At 34.5% G+C, this 22,557-nt stretch overlaps 1 protein-coding gene across 1 annotated transcript in view; it reads left to right on the top strand.

The window, feature by feature from the left end:
- ADGRB3 (adhesion G protein-coupled receptor B3) overlaps positions 1-22,557 on the top strand; it is a gene marked incomplete at both ends in the record, with an annotated part of 447,304 nt that overhangs the window by 170,580 nt on the left and 254,167 nt on the right. Inside the window, 3 exons of the mRNA XM_082302615.1 lie at positions 7,751-7,861; positions 13,066-13,227; positions 20,460-20,624. Coding sequence (XP_082158741.1) covers positions 7,751-7,861; positions 13,066-13,227; positions 20,460-20,624 — 438 coding nt within the window. The remainder of the gene's footprint in view (positions 1-7,750; positions 7,862-13,065; positions 13,228-20,459; positions 20,625-22,557) is intronic.

The following is a 22,557-nucleotide window of genomic DNA, read 5'->3' as shown; positions in this document are numbered from 1 at the left end:
TCTTCATACAGCTTTACAGTCTTTCACACAGTGTAAACTTCCCTGTCATAACTTCATAGATAATTCATCTCATATTTTCATGAGTGCTTCTATCATTTAGAAAAGATTAGGCAACCATCTGCAGAAATGTCTGCAGTAAATAGTTGCAGGGCAAGGAAATAGTCTAGATGTCCTTGTGAGTCCTGCTTTTTTCAGTTTACTTACTTTTCAGTCATTCTAGGACAGAAAGTAAGAATTATTGAATTCAAGAATAGCTTAGTAAATTACAGTTTATTCTCAGTCATAATCTCTTGACTTTTAATTGTACAGAATTGAACAATAAAGGGGCACATATTAGCCTGTGTGTAAGAACTATGTAGCTTGCTGCAGTGTTCAGTAAAAAGAGACTGTTTATATAAAAATGATGCCATTCTGAAATAACTCCTGCACTGGCTAACCATATCAGTAATTCAGTTAATGAAATACACAACAAAAGCAAAATACTTAATGTAGAAGTAAAATAGTATGAAATATAAAAAAGAAATAAAGATAGTGAAGAATTATTATTATACCATGATTTAAATTTTTAAAGGCTGCACATTAATAAGTTATTATAGTAGAAACATTAAAATGATGAGAATACTACAAGAGAATGCATTAAAAGTCTTTCATTTAAAAAGCAAAAATATATAAAGATAACCCCCTGTATTTTCATTCTTTAATGTGTTATTACGTCCATGAATCTTTGAGAGAACAGTATGGAACAGGAGAGAAAAACATACTGCTAAATTTACAGGATTCAAATGTTAAACTTGAAAATGTAAAGTGCTTTTTATCAGTATTGTTATTTTTATACACAAACATTTTGGGATAGATTACCAGGGAAATATTTGAATGGGAAAAATGTGAAGTGCAGAGCATCTTCTGCCTACCTGGCCATGATAATTACAAATGTCAGATTTGGTAGATATAAATGGGGGTAAAGCTGTAGTTTGGGCTTCCATCCACCCCGCCTCTTCCTCTTTGCTTAGTTATAATTCTGCAAAGCACATGTGAAAACACACTACCTGCTGTGGTGACATTTTACATTCATTTTGAACAGGTATGAGTCACTTCACTAGATTTTTATGCTCAGTTTCTCCTGCCTAGGTGTATGATGATGAGCAGTTGGGGCCAGGAAGGCAAGTAATAGAGTTTGAACAGTTTCGACATTCTCTGCACATTAAAAGTGAATAAATATTACATCTTTATGATATTCTTCACTGATCAAATCTGTAGCCATAAATAAACAGGTTCAGATCCCACTAAAGATAATGGCTGGCCAAGAGAGTCACTGCAGAGATGCACAGAGAGACAGCAGATTGCACTGCCATGAGAAAGTCTAGCTCCTCGGGATTTGTGCTATCATTTATACTTTAATTCAGCAATATTTCATTTCTTATGTCATTAAAAATACCAGCAGTAGTATTAATCCAAAATTATGTCCTAGGAGTAAATGGGTCTCCCTAGAGATTAATATAAACTAATTACCTTTGTACAATATGTTGTGTTTAGAATACATAATTATTTTCCCTAATTTTTTGAGAGATGAAAGAGTGCATGTGTATAGGTATTAGGATATCTCTGTGTGCAAGAGAAAGGAAATCTTGTATCTAATTTCCTACAAATGTTTGCCTGTCTTTCACTTGATAAAATGCAATAATTTATTAAAATTAAAAAATATATACTGTGTTAGTACAAATGCTTTTGCCTTTCATATTTCCACTATCATAAAATCCTTTCCATGTTTTCATGAGTAATAGCATATTTTTCTCACTGTGTTCATGAATACAGCTCAGTTCAGATCTTAATTTGCTCCAGTGAAAGAAATTACTCCATTCAGTTTGAAACTGATCAAAGCTCTTCTATACTGTTTTGGAGACCCAAAAGGGGACTTTTTATGGGACCAGGATCTACGTAGGAAGTAAGCAAAGGCTGTTTTAAGAACGTTTTCCACATTCACTAAGAAGAGGTTCCCATGGAAATCTAATTCAGCTAATGGTTACGTTACCCTTTTGGCAACTTGCCTGCCTCATGAGGAAATATCATTTTAAGGGGTTCCCATGGAAAGCTATAGCTTAAATCTGTACTGCAGAGTGATGGTATTCACTAATGCCCTGAAGCTCTGTGTCCTGACAATGCAGCATTAGAGAACAAGTGCTTCCTTGTGGGGCCTGGGTACCCTGCTACATTGAAGCAGGGCTGGAGATAGGGAAGGGAATGCTCCTCTGATTTCCTTCTGTCCTAGGACTTGCTGTAAGGAAAAAAAAAAGCAACAAAAACCCTGCAGCTCATGTTTTGTTCAGTTTGGGTGTTTTGTTGGGTTTTTATTAACCATCAGTCCTACAAAAGAAGAACTAAAAAAAAAAAGCAAAAACCCCTCAGTCCTTTGAATGTAGTGACATTTATTATGTATATATGTGAGAGATAATTTTATAGTGAAAATGAAACAGAAAGTCACAGCTTCTGAAGTCAATGCAAAATTGTGTTCTATGTGAACACACATTCTGCCATCTAGTGACCAGAAGAAATTATACTGACCAGTTGCCGATGTGATAAGAAATCCCAAGTACTGCTACTGCTGTGTATCTTTGTTAGAGAACCTCTAGAATGGACTAAAAACAAACATGCAGAAAACTTTTTCAAGCTCCTGGAAGTCAGAAATTGATCGGATGTACTGAAATTAGTTAATATTGCAGTCCAAAAATTGATTTAAACAAACTGATTCTTTAGGTATTTCTCTCCTCCCCCTTCACCTGGCACTTACATCAGCATTTTGCATAATTTCTGGGAAAAACATTTGTGTGTTAGCACAGAGAGGATGCCCTGCTACTGCACATGAGACAGTTTTTATTATTGCACATTCTGGCTGAAAGACCTATTCTGTTCATTCTGTAGTCAAGAGTAAATGTAAACACTTATTTGGCTAGTTACAGTTCAGGAGTGGGCAGGATAGTATGAATCACACTGTCGGAGCGCTGTGGGTGAAAGAAAATGACAGTCACTTTGGGGAATCGGCTGCCTCTTCTTGCTTTTAAGGTTCTGAAAAGCCTTCAGGAAACTGCTCTCACTTTCCAGGTGGTTCTGTACAAGCTGACGACGCTCAGCAACTCTGAAGTTCCTTGACATTGTACATATCCTAAGGGGGTAACCCTAGAGGTCTCACAGTCACTTTTTTTTTTTAGTTCATTCATGATGCCATCACCAACTCCTATACTGAAAAAGGCTTTTTGTATTAATGCCAGTGTGTCCTGCACCATAAATAGCACAATTCACAGTAGATGGTACACCATAATACATTTGCACTGTGAAGTTCCCATGAAATGTGATAAAAAATAACCATAAAAGCCAAGCCAACATGGTTTATATGTCCTCTGATGACTAGGATATGTATGCAACAAATATATATATATATGTTACAAATAAGATAGAACAGCCTAGGCATAAAATCTGTTTGATACAAACCTTAATTTTTAAGAATATTCACTTGTCAAAAAGCAGAGACTAGCCTTGGTGAGTAGAACCTTGCAAAGCTGGTATTTTTCTTTTGTATTTCTCAGTCGTCTTAGTTTGCATTTTTACACTGTTAACAGATTTTTTTTCTTCTTTATTCCTACAGAGAGCACATGGCACCTCTCTTCTCTCCTAAAAATGTACACCTACACTGGCCGCAAGAGTTTAGCTTCTGCTTTAAAAACTAAAAAGGTTACTCAATAGGAATAAAAATTCACATAACATAACATAACGTAACATAAAAATAAAGGTAAAGCCAATGGGACTTGTGATAAGAGTTGTAAATAAAACTGAACTGTAAACTTTGGAATTGCAAATTTTGTTTTTCTGTCCTAGGAGGCATGGAATTATATTACATGCCTCAGCTTATACGGAAAATGAAATCATGGAATCATACAATCATTTAGGTTGGAAAAGCCCTCCAAGATCATCAACCTTTGACCAAACACCACCATGAAAACTAAACCATAGCACCAAGTGCCACATCCAGTCATTTTTGAATGCTTCCAGAGATGGTGACTCCACCACCTCCCTGGGCAGTCTGTTCCTATACTTAACCAAATGAAATGTCACATCCATATAAAAATATCTGCATCACTAAAACACGTTGAATTATTGATCCATTATGTACAGCTGAGGATAGGTAAAATAGGCATCCTATTGCAGGGATCTCTTTTACTTCCATAGCCACCAAAGGACCACTGACAGCAGAATAAATTCTTTTATCAGATAACTAAACCTCAGGTTTTCTACCACAAATGTTTGGAATGTGTTATGATTCGTTATAAGTCTTGGTCTGGTTAAAATGATTCAATTCCCCATAATGCTATTTGTTACTTACATTTTGAGGTATTTATGAGTTTTATCTTCATGCTGTGTAGATTATAGCATTAACAACGTAATAAAAAGGCTTAAAACCCTTGCATGTTTCCAGGCCTAACTTAGAGTCACTGTTGAGTTCTGAATTAGACCATGTACTTGTTTGTTGCTGAAAGGATTTGCTTTCCCCTTGTATTTAACGAAACAATATGATTAATATCAGTGTTTGAGGTAAAAGCAGAGAAGAACTGTCCTGTTTCACCCAAATAAAATTTAGGACAGACATTACCAAAAGAATTCTCTTCAGAAACGAATGTCTACAAAAATACCTTCTGGGTTAGAAAACTTATTTTCAGCAGCAAGAACTAGGTAAGAAGAGTGAGAATGATAAAAATTCCTTTACCCAGAATGTCAATTCAAATATCTAATATTATGTCCCAGGTATCAGGTCTTGAATCATGCTGACTTGACCTTGCAGGACACCTCTGTGCCAGATACTGCCTACATTAGGATGGTTCTTACCACCTTTCCCACACAAACAGGTCCTTGAATTTACTGTGCCTTTTAGTCATACTCTAGGATGACTTGGGTTAAAATGCTTTCCCATCCCAGAAAGCATTTAAATACTGCTTCTCTGTGAAGTACTGAGGGAAAAAACCTGCATAATGGGTTCACCTTCTATGTTTATTACCTAGGATCTGAAAATTAAGGAAAGTTTCATTCTATTTAGTATTTATTGTAAACTTAAGTAAGATATTGTATTATAAAATGCTTCATAAAAATGCATTACTGTTAAGTTTCTTAGATTAAACAATTTTGAGAACATTGTTTGTACTTATACACAAAAAGTGGACATTTCTGATCCCATTACAAAAATGTACTTGACCCTATTTTTTTGTTTTCCCATGAGGCCTGAATTTTAATGAGGCCTCACCCATGCCAGTACATTGCATTTCCTGGTACTGCTTTTGTTCTCATGTGGCATTCAGTTAAATACTTCAGCTGAATATGAAAATGAGAGCATTGCATAAGTCTGGTTCCATTTTTTGACAAAACTTATAAAAAATATTTTTATCTGTGTAATGAAAAAATTATCTTTAATATATACTTGCTGTATAAATGCTTAATATATCAAAGGGAGATTAGCTGAAAAGTGCATCTCAAAGACCATCAGCAATAGTTGAAATGAATTGAAAATGTGTTGTTGCTTAAGTGGAAAAGTGAAAAAATTGCGGCATTACAGTCATGCTCAGTGGTATTTGTAACTCCATTGTTATGACTGGAGCCGTATCAGGTATCCTCCACAACCCAGAGAACTGATCTCCCAGACATCCCTTTGCCTCTTCACCAGCAGTTTCTGTCCTGCAGGACGCTGCATGTGCCTGCAGCCAGCACAAGATGCTGCAGGACTGGGACCAAAACATTCACTACCTCCCTGTATGCCTCTGGAAAGCCTTCCTCTAGCAAAGGTCTCCCATTATTGCACTCTGTAACTTAAAAAGTAGAACTAATTCTTCTGCAAGAATGGTGCCATATCCTCTAAATTGCCTGACAAGCAGAGATCATGCAGCCAGCAAACTCAGAGTAAACATGCCTTGCTGTGACAGCCTCTGCGGGGGAAAGCTATGTAAAGTCTCCTGCCATTACCATGTTGTTAATTACAGTTTAAATGTGTCATCTGTACTGCACCTTGTAAAAATCGTAAAAATATTCTAATCATAATTTGTATTAGAATATTGATTGCAATAAGAGATTTTCCACAGAATAAAAAGCTATCTTAAATCAGAGGAGCTGTAGAAGAGGTGTATTTTGAAAAAATTTATTTCTAAAATTTGTAACACACATATGTATATATACACATACATATATATATTATATATTTGCATGTGTGTATATATATAATTTAATTATCTTTTCTATTTATTTCTGGGGTATATTAAAAATGTTGAATGTTTAATCCTCAAAATATATTTTATTAATTAGATTTTCAAATATTCTCTTTAGAATGCAAACTGCATTGCTGTTTTCAAATGAATAATTAAGTTTATATTTTAAGTGATGCCATTAATGAATATTTACAAAAAGAAACACTAATTTGGAGAAATACATTAATAGTTTACTAGAAAGGAAAAAAAACTCTTTCTTCTGATTGACTTCTTAAAAATAAGTTCCCCTTTAACTGTTTCTTTAAATAGAAATTTTAATGTGTTTAATGATTTATCAAAGCAAGGTGTTTGCAAATAATATTTATTAGTGATATTTACGTCTCATGTAATGTTTGGTGGTTTTTGAGGCAGAAAGGTAAGTTTTATTATCTTCATGCCTTTACAAATTGGGGAGAATTTTGAATTTTGCATTTGCAAGGTAACCTTCCAGCAGAAAGGTATTTTTTAATGTTTGTGTTCCTAGTGTTTCAGACACCTTCTGCCTCATCAGAAACTTTATGTGATTGTAGTTGAAGTGGTTTCAATGTTAACCCATATTTCCCAGCACACACTTCCTGAATTAGAGTCCCAGGTTTTTTTTAAACAGAATATTTAGCACTGAGCTGCAGACAGCTGTGTGTGCCTGGGAGGATCATAGGGAACTGTGCTGAAGACACAGCAATCCCCCTCTAAGGGCAAAGGACTTTCAGCATTTCATTACAGAAATGAAAAGTGGAGCTAAGATAGAAGTCTAGGAGGATTGTACAGGACAAGAGAGGGAAAATGACAGCAGTGATAGGATAAACAACTAAAGCACTCTTGTCTCCCACACTCCGATTTTTCATAGGTTTTCCCTATTAAAATCAATGGGGAGAGTAAGATGTAATCTAGTCTTTTTAACTGAGAGGTTTCAGGAAGGAAACAGATCATGAACACTTGTTCTGCTGTATTCAGCCTAAAAATTAAACAGTTCATTGGCTAACTTACTATTATTTCCCATTGCCACCATTCCCAAAGATGACTCATTATCTCTGTTGAAGGCTTCATCAGCCTGAAAGATGAGTGCAGAAATAGAAGTCCTCTGGAGGAGCAGCAGGCTCTGCCACAGAACAGCAATGTCTAACACTGTCATAGTCATTTTCTGGTGTGGTTGCACTGATTCAAAACAAAGGAATAGAATGTCTGCATTTGAATAATTGTTTTTGTCCCATGTCATACAGCTGATTTATAGTATGTGTCACTATTGAATGTTGGTTCATAAAATAAAATCATATTGGAAAATCTGCAGACATAAATTTAAGTAGTCATTGAAAGTTGAGTGTAGCAAAGTTAAGTTGATGTTAACTGCCATGATCACTTGCCTGACTCTTGCCAGCAACTTCCAGGTATGTTTAGGAACATATTGCATGAGACAGTATGTGACTTTTGAGAAATGTCTACACACAAGCTTTCATAAACCTTTATTCTGTCTTTAGAATTTGGAATGATGGGAGATCATACAATTAAAAGTCAGCGACCTCGATCTGTTCATGAGAAAAGGGTCCCTCAGGAACAAGCTGATGCTGCTAAATTTATGGCACAAACTGGTAATACATCAGTTACATTTTTTCTATTTACTGTTGTTAATTTTAGCAAGACCACTGCATGTTTCCATAATCTTTTGCTGCATATTTGTCAGTTTTCTAAGCTGATACTTTTTTTGAATCATTTATTTTTTTTCACCAGTTAAAGTCCATAAATAAAGTGGCTAAGAATTAGGTAGACCATGCAAAAACATGCACTGCGAATGTGGATACTGAATCATTTAGTGTAAGTATGAATTTCTTTAGTAGTAAAAGCAGTCTCACATGTACGAAACACAGGACAGCTCACGGTGACATGTTAATGTTTTTCCAAAGATGTTAAGAACATGCTTCAGAATTTTTTAATAAATAGACTGTCTAATCCCAGCTTTAGGCATTTATCAAATTAATTAATTACTGGGGTGACTTTAATGTGCATGTATTCAGCATTTACTATCTTTGGCCCAGCACGACGCTCTATTCTCTAGTTTCCAGATTCATAATTGCTAAATGAAATTGGCCGTAAGTAGTTTTTAATTGGATGTGCAAATTATCTAACAGTTTTTCATCTAAAACATATTTTTTAATTTTGTTTGAGCAACTTCATCTTCTTTATCTAAAGATACCAAGATGATATTGGAAACCTGGAGCTGAAGTAATTAAAAAAAAATAATCCTGATTAGCCTGTTTACCAACAGTTACCACAGCAGCCTTTGAGGTCAATGATAAAATTTCAGTGGTGAGTTGAATTAAGCTCTCATACACCAAAGCTACTGCCCATTTTGACTTCAATAATGATCCACGTATCTGTTGGTAAAACCTAACTATTGGTACCCTACACTCTCCATTCCAGTAAGTTACTGCATTGACAATCTTGTGCCCTATAATTTTTTGTATGGATTTGAAACAACATCCTCTGTATTCCATAGTTACTAACCTAGAATATATGCCTGCATCAGTCGTACATAATGCTTCCAGTTTTTACGCACTTCAGGAAAAGAGTTATAATTGCTTCTAGTTATAGTGCATGTTTGACATCCTTAGTGGTAGGGTGCTTTACTTAACAGATTTGCAGAAATTGATATATTAAGCAATCTGAGTACATGTATAGCCAATCAGTGTAGATCTGTTTGGTAACAAATTTAGAATGGGAAAAAGTCTGTTTCCCTCCTATTAATCTATAGGATTGCTTTTTATGGCTAACTCACAGATGCTCCTGTAAGCAAATGCAGTGGAAGAAGGGAGCCTAGAATTTTCTAGGTCTCCATGCAATTTTTGTTTAGGCAAGTAGAACTTATCACTTGCATACCTAGCTCAGACATAGAATGTTAGTTGCTTACTACATAGTATAACACTTTTGCTTTTATGCTGCTTCTTGAATTCATACAATTACTCAAAAAATAAGTAAAATTATCTGGGTTTTTTCCCCTTATAAATCCCTAAAACTTTAATAATCTCCAACAAATCTTGTATCTGATAATTTTAGTCTTGCACTGCAGTGCATCTATTATAGGTGTTAGAGAACTGCATTACAAATGCAGCACTTACACCATCACCTTCCAATACATTGTGTGTGTGGAGTGGGAGATGAACATTCAAAATTATACAGAATTGGTTTTCAAGGTCCTGTTCTGAAAGCATGTGAGATGTATGAGCATATAAATTTAGATGCCCAAATTTGGGGAAATCTGTACTTTCCATGCTGTAGGTTAACACATTTTAAGTAATACTTGTGCTCTTTCTGGACATACTAATTTTCATCTCTTCATTTTGTTTTTCCTTTGTAGTGATCATTGCATATTTTCTTCACCTGTAATGCATTAATTTTTCTTGCAATAAAATGATTGTGATATCTTCCTAAACTGATTCATAAGGTTTTTTCCTAACATATCTCTCTCGTTAATTTACCCACTAAGAAATCTTAATAGTAATTGGTTACTGAGTTTATGAGGTTTTATATTTTAAGCCTTGATATTTTATTTTGTGTAATAATAAAACAGATACAAAAGTGCAACAAAATGTTTGTATGTTTTTAAAAGGCAGAGAGACAGGAATAGAGAAGTATCCAGGAAAATATTTATGAAAAGCATTTAATACTGTTAGAATCGTAGACTTAATCCACCAAATTTTGCTGGAAATGGAAGAGTTTTAAAATGTGTTACTAAAATGCGCATTTTTGTGGTTTTGGAGAGTGATATAAGGCAGTAAAAACATTTATTAAAAAATACTGTGTGAATAATTTCTTGTTCTATATTTGTCATTTTATGTGTTTGGACTGATCCTTCCCTTAGGTGTTATGGGATTTAGAGAGTATAATGCAGGTAAGTTTTACACAAATCAATGAGGCCTTCCATACAGTAAGTTATGTTTCCTCTTATGTGTCAAGCAGCAGGGGAGAATAAGAGTTTGATACCTTGCTAAGAGATAATTTGAGATGGTAGATTTAATGTGAGTGATGCAAAAATTTAAGAGTTCTCATAGAACAGAAAAGAAGAAGGAAAATAAAAAGTAGCCTTTTCAAAATTTTCATTTCAGAAAAGACAAAAATGGATAAGAGAAAAGCAAACAGTGAAAGATATATTTGCTGATTATGTAGTCAACCTACATTTATTCTAGAAAATATAGTAGTCTTTATGTACTTAAAAATGGTGAATTAACAATGATGTGATAGATTTGTGAAGACATTTCCCTTCTTTTAAATTTTTAAAATAAGTAATAATCATCCTGACAGCAGTACAAAATAGTCTGAAGATTTAAAAAATTACCAAAATATCATAATGTATTGTATAAAAGCAAGCAAAGCAGCTGGTGAGATGTGTGTTCTTTATTTTGTCTTTATTTTGCTCTTTTTGCTTTGTACAGCATGTTAATGTGGAGGATCTTTCTCCAGAAAATGTTTAAGCCTTGTTTACATATGATGAAGTATATTAAGACATTATACCTTTTGTGAATGAACAGTACATATATGCTCAGCACTTACAATAATTAATACTAATTTCAAAATTCATTCAATACAGTCACACAACAATCTGACAACAGACTAATAATCATGTTGCTGCTATTTTCCATCATATTCCAAGGGTTATGAGTAACATTTTTATCACTTTAAGATATAAAAAAAATAAAATTTTTAGTTTTTAGTTTCTGTATTTTATTAGATGTGTACTGTCAACATGTCTGTGTTGAATAATGGGATCACTTACAATGGGTATATATAACTGTTTTACAAAATGAGGAACATCTTGAGAAACATAGTTTAGACTTTTTCTGACATTTGATCTTTTATCTAAACCATTTGAACAAAAGAAAAGTCAAACTTCAAAAAGAAAACTTCCAAACATGTAGGAAAAGACAAAAAATATTAGCCTAGAAACCCAGAGTAATATAAGTCTTTTTATCATGTATATAGGGCTTATAGTACACATTTTATAATTGTTAATGTCTACATACATGTTAAAGATATTTAGCATGTTGTATCATCTAACCTGAGCCCAAGCTATCTCACTGCCTAATCAAAGTGCTAAATGCATGTCAGAAAAACTATTAAAACAATAACCAGTGATTTTTTTTTTTCATTTTTTTCACCTAACAAATAAGGAAAAGGACTACAAAAATCACTTGGGAATTTTTGTGTGTAGAAAGCTCATAATTTTCCATAGAATTTTTCAGAGTTGCATATAATTTTATTAAAAACAGCGGGATTTGTGTGCTAATTATAATATATTCTGTCATGTTATGGAATAAGAAGCTTTTTTTTTTTTTTTTTTTAAAGCACTGAAAGCCTCAGAATTGAATCTTAGAAGTCTAGCAAAGACAATCATTTTGCAAAGGTTTCATGCTTGACCTCTGGGGGGAAAAAAAAAAAAACAAACCCCAAAAAAACAAACAACAGAAAGACATCTTGGAGAGATTCACAGATTCTTGCCATAAAGTACAGTTTGAAGAAAGAGTATGTCATTTACTGCATACTTGGCAGGTAGCACCAGAATATTCCTGGTTTGCAGACAACCCCTCGACTGTGATCAGTATCAAAACTTTTGGAAGACTAGAAATATACTGAGGTAACTGAAATTTCAAGCAAGCTCTTCAAGTCTGCATATTTTATCATACCACTGATTTTAAAACAGAAAATCCCATTTGTTTCAAAAAGGACTTACACCTAAAAATCAAGCGAGCAATAGGGGTTTCAGCTGCCATTTTACGTTATATGCTGATTTTTAACAGAAGAAGCTAAACATCAATGCACAGTTATTTACTCAAATTGTTAAGTGAGGTATATTCACATTATTTTTGCATTTGCTTTCTGAGAATACTCAAGGGATCTATTTTTCTGAATATGAATTCCTTTGGGAAAGGAATTCCAGAATTGTGTGTATAGCTGTTCATGAGAATTAAATTCAAGCATTCTCCAGAGCATCCATGCAAGAAAACTTTATGCATTACTTGCTTTCAAAAATTATAAATAAAGTGTTCTATCTCTCAAATTTTAAAAAACCTCTTTTCTAATATGTAGCATTAACAAATCACATATGACAATTTTGAGCACAGTAGTATGTATTATGTGCAGTAGTGCGGTCTGGCACACCCAAGAATTCAGCACACCTGTAGGTCAAAAGCAAGGAGTATATCTGTGCAGAAAATGATCAAAGTTGCCATCCCACATTTCAGGTTAAAATTTCAGGTTAAAAAAATGTTTTTCTTTGCCAGGGAACTTCTTTCAAATGCTATATGACTCTGCTGAAGAAAATATAAGACATTAGGGGGTTGGTTTGTCTGGGGTTTTTCCATTGGAATTCCCTTACTGGTAAGGTTCCTTAAACTGTTACTGAGCATTAATTCTAGAGGGATAAGTAAAAATATCAAAGATAAATCCTTTTCTATTATACTAAAAGTGTTGTCTATGTACTTTTAGAATCCTGAGGGCAGTGTTGTTAATGAAGTGTTGAAGGGCAGTAGCTCTCACAAAGTTGTAAATTATGCTAAGACATCAAAGTGTTCCCCTCTGACAGGTGTTATGTGATTGCAGCATTGTAGGTGTCTTTGTTTTCTATTCATTGCACATTTTCACAGCCGCTTTACTCCATAAACTTTTAAATATTTATTTTGGTGTTGTACCTTTTTTCTTTGATTTATAAGAGCAGATGATAATGAGCTTCAGAAAAAAAAAAAAAAACTGTGTCATTAATACTTATGTCTATATTCATGTTTGTTTGTTGTCTCGAATACAGGTGAATCTGGTGTTGAAGAGTGGGCCCAGTGGAGTACGTGTTCAGTTACTTGTGGTCAAGGGTCGCAGGTGCGAACCAGAACTTGTGTATCACCTTACGGGACACACTGCAGCGGCCCTTTAAGAGAATCAAGGGTTTGCAATAACACTGCCCTCTGTCCAGGTAGTGTTAGCAGCCAATAAATAAAATTGTGGATGTTTTTGAACTGTATAATGATAAGAACTTGAAATGATATTATTATTATTATCATTATCATTATTATTATTATTATTATTATTATCATGGGTTTCCTAGGGGCATTTCTGTTAAAGCAGAGAATTGTAATTCTGTTCACCTGTGAATTTTTTTCATGTCGGTTATTATTTTCAGAACAGTCAAGATATGGAACAAGAGCACCTTTTTTCTGACAGTTTCATTTTTTTTTCAAAAAGTCTATATTCTCTTATTTTCACTCAGAAAAGAGAAGGTAGCATGAGTACAAAGACAAACTAGGGAAGAAATCCAGATCATGAATACATTAAGGAGCAGAGACTAATTAACAGGGTGGGTTAACATATATTATTTGACCCTGCAATTGTTTTGCCATTTAGAATACTCTCTTCTAGGCAATGGGCCAGACAATGTTCCATGCACAGTTATGTCTTCATGGACTTCCCTTTACATTGTTCTGGCAAGAAAGGGCAACAGCTACCTATCAAAGAAAAAAAGATCAGACAAAAGTAACTCTCTTACATCTGACACACAGTAAAGGTCATCAGTATCTTGCATCACAGTTTTCCTACTCCTTTTGTCTGAGAGTTATGGACATTGTTGGAGTTCAGCAGTAGTTATACGCTAAGGAGAAGAGACAGGCATATTCAAGTGAGTTGCTGAAAGGGCACATCTTTCTTTAAACTCTACCTGTGGATCTGATTAATCTATGATGGGAAGCAAGAGGGAAGGCATATGCCCCGTGACTACATTAATTTTCCTCTGCTGTGAGTGAAATGCAAAAAAAAAGACTATATACTATCCTTCAGATGTACAAATTCCTCACTCTGTAACATTTGAACCCAAGAGGGTGATGAGACATCTTCAGCTTCTAGGAGAAGCTCAGTACATTTTTGAAGTAAACTGTCATACACAGAGAACTCTTGGACTTTATCTCAATGAACAGTAATATGTTGAATCAAACTCTGATGCTGCTACTGTAGCCAATGGGCAGTGCATATGTGATCCCATCCAAGTTTGTGTATCAGCATTCTAAGCATTTAGGGAGCCTCTGTAATGGAAAGCAACTTACAAGATTGTCTCTAGATAAAGCATGATGGTAACAAGAATTGCTCTCAACACCTAATGCTTTTCTATTGTGCTTTAGGTGAGTGATTCACATGAAATTTCCTAATATTTTAGAGTAGAAATGCCTAGTTAGAGCTGAATTTTAATACTTTAGAAGTGTTAAAACTTTAACGCATGGAAATGTTTCCATACAAAAATGGCAGCTATTTCTAAAACAGTTAGAGTAGCTTAGATTGTGCCAGAGGTGGGAAATACTGCAAGAGAACTCTCAAGTACAAAAAGAAAAAATGAAAGAAGAGAACTATAAAATAAATGAACAAACATTGCAAACAATCAATATAGATATAAATATTCATTTGAAATTATGTGAAGAATGAACATGAAAACACAGTCCATCTCTCACAATGAGTTCTGCCTGATTTCTTGCTAATTAGTATTAACTAAGAAGAAGAAAGAGGATTAAATTACGTAATTTTCAGAATTTTATCTTCATTCTCTCCAGGAAGGGATACGAAGTTTTCACACCAAAACAAAGCAAAACAAAACAAAAAAATCCAGGTAATGCAGAAGTCAAGGTAATTAATTTGCTGTCAGATTTAAACTGGAAAAAAGTTAATTCTTAGATATGATGTTGTCACACAAACTTTAAACAATGCCACCCAAAAGACTGCTACCCAAAAAGATTTCTCAGGTCAACAGAGGAGCAGTTCCCTTTTATCTTCACACTTCAGGATACAGCTTTTGTTTCCACATACCCAGTATGAGCAAAGGCTACCAATTCTTAGTTTCTACACTGCCAAGATATTTTCTTTTTCAGCTCACCACAGCTGATTCTGATAATCTCTATGTATCTTGAGTTACCTTTCCTAAATAATTAGTCTTCTGGCTTAATCTTGCATGTTGTTCCATACAGTTACAATAATTGTATTAATTTATGTTGTTCTCTGTCTAATGACAGAATCACTACTATGTAGCAGTGTACAAGATCAGCAATTTAGAAATGTGATTTTCCTAGGCACAACTCCATTAATTTTCTAAACATCCCTTTAATTATTAGCCTAAATATCCTCTGTCCTCATTCTGTTATGTATCCTGAGTCAGAAAGTTACATAGTTCAGGATTATCCCTGGTCCATGCATAAAAAAAATACATAGTCTTTACAGTAGTTTATTTAAAACAGACGTTTGACAAAATGATTAGTAAAAGGGGGGGGGGGGGGGGGGAATTGTGAGAGCTGGAATGTTTCCTAATCAAAAAGTTGCCCCTTCAACATCAAAAAATATGCAGAATGGCCTACTGTACTATACTTCATGCATCTATCCATAGGCTTCAGAGGAACCTGTTAAACTTGCAAATACTAATGCAAAGCTTTCAGACTATTTTTTCTCTTGCCTTTATATATTCTTTATAAACACTTTACATATTAAACATAATATCCAAGATACTCACTGGAATGTTAGGGAGCATATTTCTCTGTGATCTCAATGTCCTGGAAAAATTTGAAAATGGGATTCACCACCTTCATATATATGTATGTATTGGAATAGAACTTTAAATTTCAGAATAGTATTACTGAGAGTTCAAGCAAAATAATGAAGGAACCACTATTTATATAATTTTTGGGTTATTTGTATTTATTTCAGACCAATACTATTCTAGAGAAGTGCAGCATAGTAGACAACAAAACACAGCTCAGGTAATTTTTGTCATCACTGGTTCTTTTGTGAGTGGGGACACCTCAGGATCCATTCCTGCAGCGCTACTGATTCTTTTCAGTTTAGTGAATGCTTTCTAACACAGCTAAAACTTAAGAGGAAAGAACATGGGATTTCCATGCCTGCAGATTATCTCAGCTTCTATTTCTCCTTCTCTATTGGCTTCAACACCTTTTACCACAAAATTTAGCTGAAGATTAGCATTTTCAGGCTTATGGGTAAAGCAAGACGTGGCAGGAGCAGGAATACACTAAGCCATTTCAAACATTTTTATGCCCAAATGCTATACTTCGGCTGGTGTTATATGCTAAGGTAGTTTTATTTACCTCCCTTTTTTCTCTCCCTTGTCCTGTTGCAACAGGGCCTGCCGAAACGCTTGTCTGTATCTTTCTTAGAGGCCCCCTTTATGTAGTGGAAGGCCACAATAAGGTCTCCACAGAGACCTCTTTTCCAGGCTGAACAACCCAAACTCTTCTATCCTGTCTTCATAGGAAAGATGTTCCATCCCTCTGATCATCTCTGTTGCAGTGCTCTGGACCAGCTCCAACAGGTTCATGTCTTTTATACTGAGGATCCCAGAGCTGGATGCAACACTCCAGGTGGAGTAGAGGAGCGGAATCCCCTCCCTCGCCCTGCTGGCCACACTGCTTTTGATGCAGTTGTGTGTGGCTTCTGGGCTGCAAATGCACAGTGCCGGCCCAGGTCCAACACCTCAGTGACAAGCACCCTGAAGTACTTCTTTGCAGGGCTGCTCCCAATCCCTTTATCTCTCATCCTGTGTTGAAACGAGGTTGCCCCCAAGTCATGTGCAGGACCTTGTTGAACATAATAGCATTCACATGAGCCTGCTTCTTGAGCTTGTCCAGATCTCTCTGGATGGCATCCTGTCTTTCAGGTTTGTCAATCATGCCACTCAGCTCAGTGTTGTCTGCAGACTTTCTGAGGGTGCACTCAATCCCACTGTCTATGCCATTGATGAAGATATTAAACAGTACTGGACCAGCACCACTTGTAATGAAACATCAACGGCCGTAATAGTTTTTCAATATCTGTTCAATTTAAAGCTGAACAAATCAAAAGCATTTAAACCCCAATAAAAATCTCACAAAATATGTTTGTAGGATGAAGGCCAGCATGGCCTAACACCTCCTCCCACTTCACAGCAGTTGCATGTTGTGAGCACTGTGGGTGTTCACTTCAACATGATTAGGTTCACAGAGTGGCAGAGAGATGGGAAAGATGCTCTGCAGTCATCCAAACTTGTTGTGCTAGCAATGTTTTTGACAGAGAAGCTGGCAATAATCTGAATATTTTTGTCCCAAATAATGAATCTTGCATCTGAAACTGTGTTATAGAAAACAGTAACTCCTCTGCGGGCCAGCTCTCCATCTGGTGTAATTTGGCATAGCTCATCTGGCTATAATTCATCAGATGCTATAGGGGATTTTTTTGCATTTAGAAAATGGTATTAAAGAAAGAAGATGTAAATAAAATATCAGAAAGAAAAATCAAGGGTAAGAAACTTTAAAGTTTTAAGATATTCTTATAAAGAGAATCTGGATAACACTGGGCACTTCTGTAATGCGTTGAACAGATTAATTCTTCTTGATAGTTGTTTTGCTGAAATTGGTTGTTTTTTACAGTTATGCCTATTCCATCCTTGACTTTAGTATTGATCTACTAGTTTCAGATATAAAAATCTATAAATGCAAGAAGCTGATGTGAATTTTTTACTTAATGAGCTAAAATTTGTTGTGGAAGATAATTTTCGGCACAGCTTAATTTAAGCCACAAACAGATAGAGGCTGCTTTGAGTGCACCCAAGATGAGACATTTTGTCTTGGCTTATGTTTAGTTCCAAAATAACAAAATAATTGTTCTGTGTTGCTGCTAACATGCAGTCAACTCTTGCCAGAAGAAATATACATCCTTTTGGTTAGAGACAGTACCTTTAAAGAGTCACTCAGAACATTTTTTTAATTTTCAAAGATTTTTTAAATTTTCAAATAAAGACAACTAACTTAGAACATTTTGACAGCATAGAATCAAAATTCCAAATTAAGCAATAGACTTGAACTTATATGTGCCCTGAAAAACCCCACCATGTGTCTACATAGAGTCAAGAACTTTCCAATTTATCATTTTTCCCAGAGAATAATATTTTTAGAATTTGGGTTAGTTTTGTTTAGCTAAGTTTTAAATTTTGTTGCATCTGAACATTTTAATCAGCCATTGTGGTATCAGGAGATGAAATTATGTTATTGTTACTACTGGTTATTGTTTGGAATCTGAACTGACAAACTGTTTTCTCCTTAATTTTCCTCATATAAAAATTGGGAATCATAATGTGTCTGGATTCGTAATCTAATACATTGCCAATGAGAAAAAAATTCTTTGGATTATATAGCTGAATCAAAATATCTGTAGAAGTATAGTACTTGTTGAGAACTGATGAAACTAAAAGAGTTATATGCAGCTATAGTTATAAATTTACTATTTTTAGAAGTGCTAGGCTTTCTGGTTTTGACAAAAATGTCGCAATTAATCAAGGTTTCTAAACTAACTAGACTAAAATCCGTCACTTTAACATTAATTTGGACTGTTTCTAAGGGTTATTTTTTTAATATAATGCAGGTGGATTTGATATTTAGAGTAAGATAATAAGGATGTAGGATGTGGTCTTTTTGACCACTTTTACGTGACCAAATGAAAACCTTTCATCGATTGAGCTGTTGTCCAGTGGGTTAAAATCTTCCCTGAATAAAGCTTGACATTTTCTGTCAGAAACAATTCCTCTGAAGTTAGATAAGAAACTTTTTAATCTCAACATAGTATCTAAAATGACAATTTTTCTTATTTTTAATGAAAGGCAATGGAACTTACCTACTTGCAGAATTCCCCTTGATCTTAGTGATGAATTTGAAATAATATGCCAGGGTGTTGAATTTCCTTCCACAGCCTTGCAACTGAATTTCACCTCAGGAAATGTTATTCTGATCCCTGCAAGAAAAGGGTTGCATTTGTAGAAACTGGGCAGGTGATACGTGCCTTCAGGGCAAAGGAAACCTATATATGAGAAGTTCTTTCACAGTGATGAAAAAAAGTGAGGACAAAACAGAAAATCTATTTCCTCTGTAATGTTGTGAATCATTACCAATGATATACTCAGATGCTGTACACAGTTTGCCCCTCCAGACACCCTTCAAACAGACAGGGCTTCAGAAACAGAGTTATGTGATACTGACTGAGATGTTCTGTCTGGGTACTGTCTTTTTTCTTAAATGCTTGACATTACTGCAGTTCTCATCACTACATTCCTGTTCTCACACTGCCTAATTTAAACTGGTGCAACTGCTCTTATTTAAGCAGAAGAAAAATAAGTAAAGTTTGCTTTGCAGTATTATTCAATTTATAGAGAACAGTTTTACCAATGTATGTGTGGAATCATCTTACCCAGTACATGCTTAACTATAGTATGTTAGAGAACTTTCTGGAAATTCCCCTGCATTTTTTCTGTAAAGGGATTGCATATGGTATGTAAGCTCACATGGGTACTGTATATCAGTTTCTCCTATAGTAGAAAATGCTTAAAGTAGAGAAAGATTCCTCTTCTATGATTCTTTATATAAATATTACCAAATATTTGTATATAAAAATACTGGTTTGTAATTTATTGTGAACTCTGAAGGTATCTGCAGTCTGTTGAATGAGCGTTTTTCCAAGAGTAAAGCTGTATTACTGTGTCTGTTAAATCAATGAATATGTTCATGTAAGGAAATGGTACATATCTCTTTTACTTACGTGGTCTTCGAATTTTTGAGGAAGATAACCAAGTACATCTGCTGCCATATTTCCACCACAATTTAAAAAATTGAAAAAACTTTTAAGATTACTGCCCCGATTTTTTATATTGACACAGTAATAAATTATTGCATTTATTCCTATAATTTCAAAAGAAAACTTAATTTTGACTGCTTCTAGTTTTTAGAGTTGCCTTGATACAGAAAGTATATGCCTGATTTTCACAAAAACTAGCCTCCTGAAAATCAGGGCTATTAATGTCAAGTCAGGCACCAAAGATGTCATAACTAACTTCTGAAAAGGGAAGTCATCTTGCTTAATACCGTCAAAGAACAGAAACTGTGGTAGCGAGATTAGTTTAAAGATTGGAGAAAATGTTTCAAAGTATATTTTTAAATATACTTAAGAGAAAATACGATTAAATTGAAATTAACTAAGTTTTAAAAAGTACTTGTTTTCCTATGATAAAGCTTACCTATGTACTGATTTCCTTGAAGGTGGAAAAATAATTCCTATTTAAAATAGTGATCTTGTTTATCTTGAAATCGTTTTGTTACTTGTGTGTCTGTTTCTGGTTAAAATCTGTATGGTTTGTTGCAGTACATGGCGTTTGGGAGGAATGGTCACCTTGGAGTTTGTGTTCATTCACATGTGGTCGAGGCCAAAGAACTAGGACAAGGTCATGTATACCTCCCCAGTATGGGGGAAGATCATGTGATGGACCTGAAACACAACACAAACCTTGCAATATTGCACTCTGCCCTGGTGAGCTCATATAGCAACTCTCTGCTTTGTTACAGTGCGTTTAATGTGGGTTGTTTGTGGTTTCTTTTACAGCCCTTTGCACACAGGAAAAATCAAAACATTATCCAAAGTGCCTAGATTGGATAATACTGTTCATAATTCTGACTGTAGTGGTTAAAGTATATAGTCAGGATGGTAACTGTTCAAGACATAAGCAAACAATTTTTAGTTTCTTTGAAGTACTCTCTTTGTAGGGAACAGTATGTTGTGTAGGAAATCTTGATTCAGGATGGGTCTCAGAGAACCAAAAGGCAAACAACTTTCTGAGTGTGGCTTAAAGAGAGACATTCAGAGGTCACATAGTTTTTGTCCACTATATCGTATGAATTATGTTTGCTTAGATGTTCACTGTAATTATTTATTCATCATATGACAAACATATTTGTGAAACCACCCATAATATTTAAATTGCTGATTTATTCAAAATGGATATTATTTACATGTGTACAGACAGAAATGCTCACACAAGCTAGAGCATTATTTCAATCCCCGTTAAGTCTTTATGGTACAGATTTTAGGTGTCTCATTTCTGGGAGTTAAGTGCTAAACCAATTTCAAAAAATTACCACTAACCAAATAAACAATGCATGGGCTTCATGTCCATCCACTAAAACTGAAGCTAACTGAAAAAAGAGCATTCTTTCAAAATTTATTTTTTACTTCTTGTCTTTAGATTATGATTAATTTAGACCAAATTTTTCAAAATGCATGTATACATATATAGATACGTGATATATATATGTATACATATGTATGAGTGCATATAATACCTGAGTATTAAAAGTTCAATTACCATGAAGAAGATTATATATAATAATAATTTATGGTTATTGAACTGATTCTAGTACTTAGGTATTAAAACCATGTCAGGTAGCAATAATGTGAGAAATTTCTTTCATGCGTTCTGTTTGACCGTGTGAAGGTTGCCCATGCAGTGGGTTTGTTGACTATTCACAGTTTACAACACTGCTGCAAATAGATTCTTCATGACCAGAACTCTTCCTGTAAAGGATTGATGGACAGACATCACATTAGCAAATGGTTGTTTAATGTTTTGAAAACTGAAATGAAGGAAAAAATGAAACTTAGTGTCGTATTAAAGCTAAATTTCTGAGAGTTTTATGAAACCTGAACTTTGCTTTTCTTCTGGTCAGCAAAGCATATTCTAAGTTTAGGAGAAAATTTGTGGAAAGGTCTTAGTGTTAAATGCAGCCACAAAAACTTTAAATTAATCCAGTTTTTGGCCAAATTGGCAGCTATGCAATTTTACATGTGTGTACACCAAAGTAACTAATATGATAATATATTGGACCAGAGCTGTCAACAAGACAAATGCCAATAAAACAGCAGAGAAGAAATTAATGCATACAATTCACTTCAGTATTGCTAAGAAACACAAAAGATATTACACCTAATCTGTCAAAATAAACAATTATTTGAGAACTCTGGATTTTGAACAGTCATTTGTACCTAAATGACTTTCAGAGCCAGTTCTATACTGTTAAATTTAAAAGTAACACTTTAAGTCTCTGTTCAATATTAAGATTTGCTGCAATTTGCATGTTCTTTTTTTTAAGGGAATCTTCATGTTGAATTCTCTATTTTTAAGGGTATTTTTGAAATAGAAAACTCACACGCTATTTTCTCCTAAAGATAAATAAGAGAGATGTATGAAATATATACGAGAAGCCACAGAATGAGTTTTTTCCAAAGACAGCATGATAATTGATTTGATCTTTCCTACACTAAATAATACTATATAGCAATGAATAAAACTGAAGAGGGTGCATTGAAATGTAATTTCCATAATGTTTTCCTCTTCACATAAACCTTTTATGATTAATGAGTGGAACTAGCGTCCATGTTTGGAAAGATTTCCATTTTCTGCTGAATA

This window comes from Coloeus monedula, assembly GCF_965178545.1.
Source record: "Coloeus monedula genome assembly, chromosome: 2".
NCBI classification, from domain to species: Eukaryota; Metazoa; Chordata; class Aves; order Passeriformes; family Corvidae; genus Coloeus; species Coloeus monedula.
This window is presented reverse-complemented; position numbering and strand designations above follow the sequence as displayed.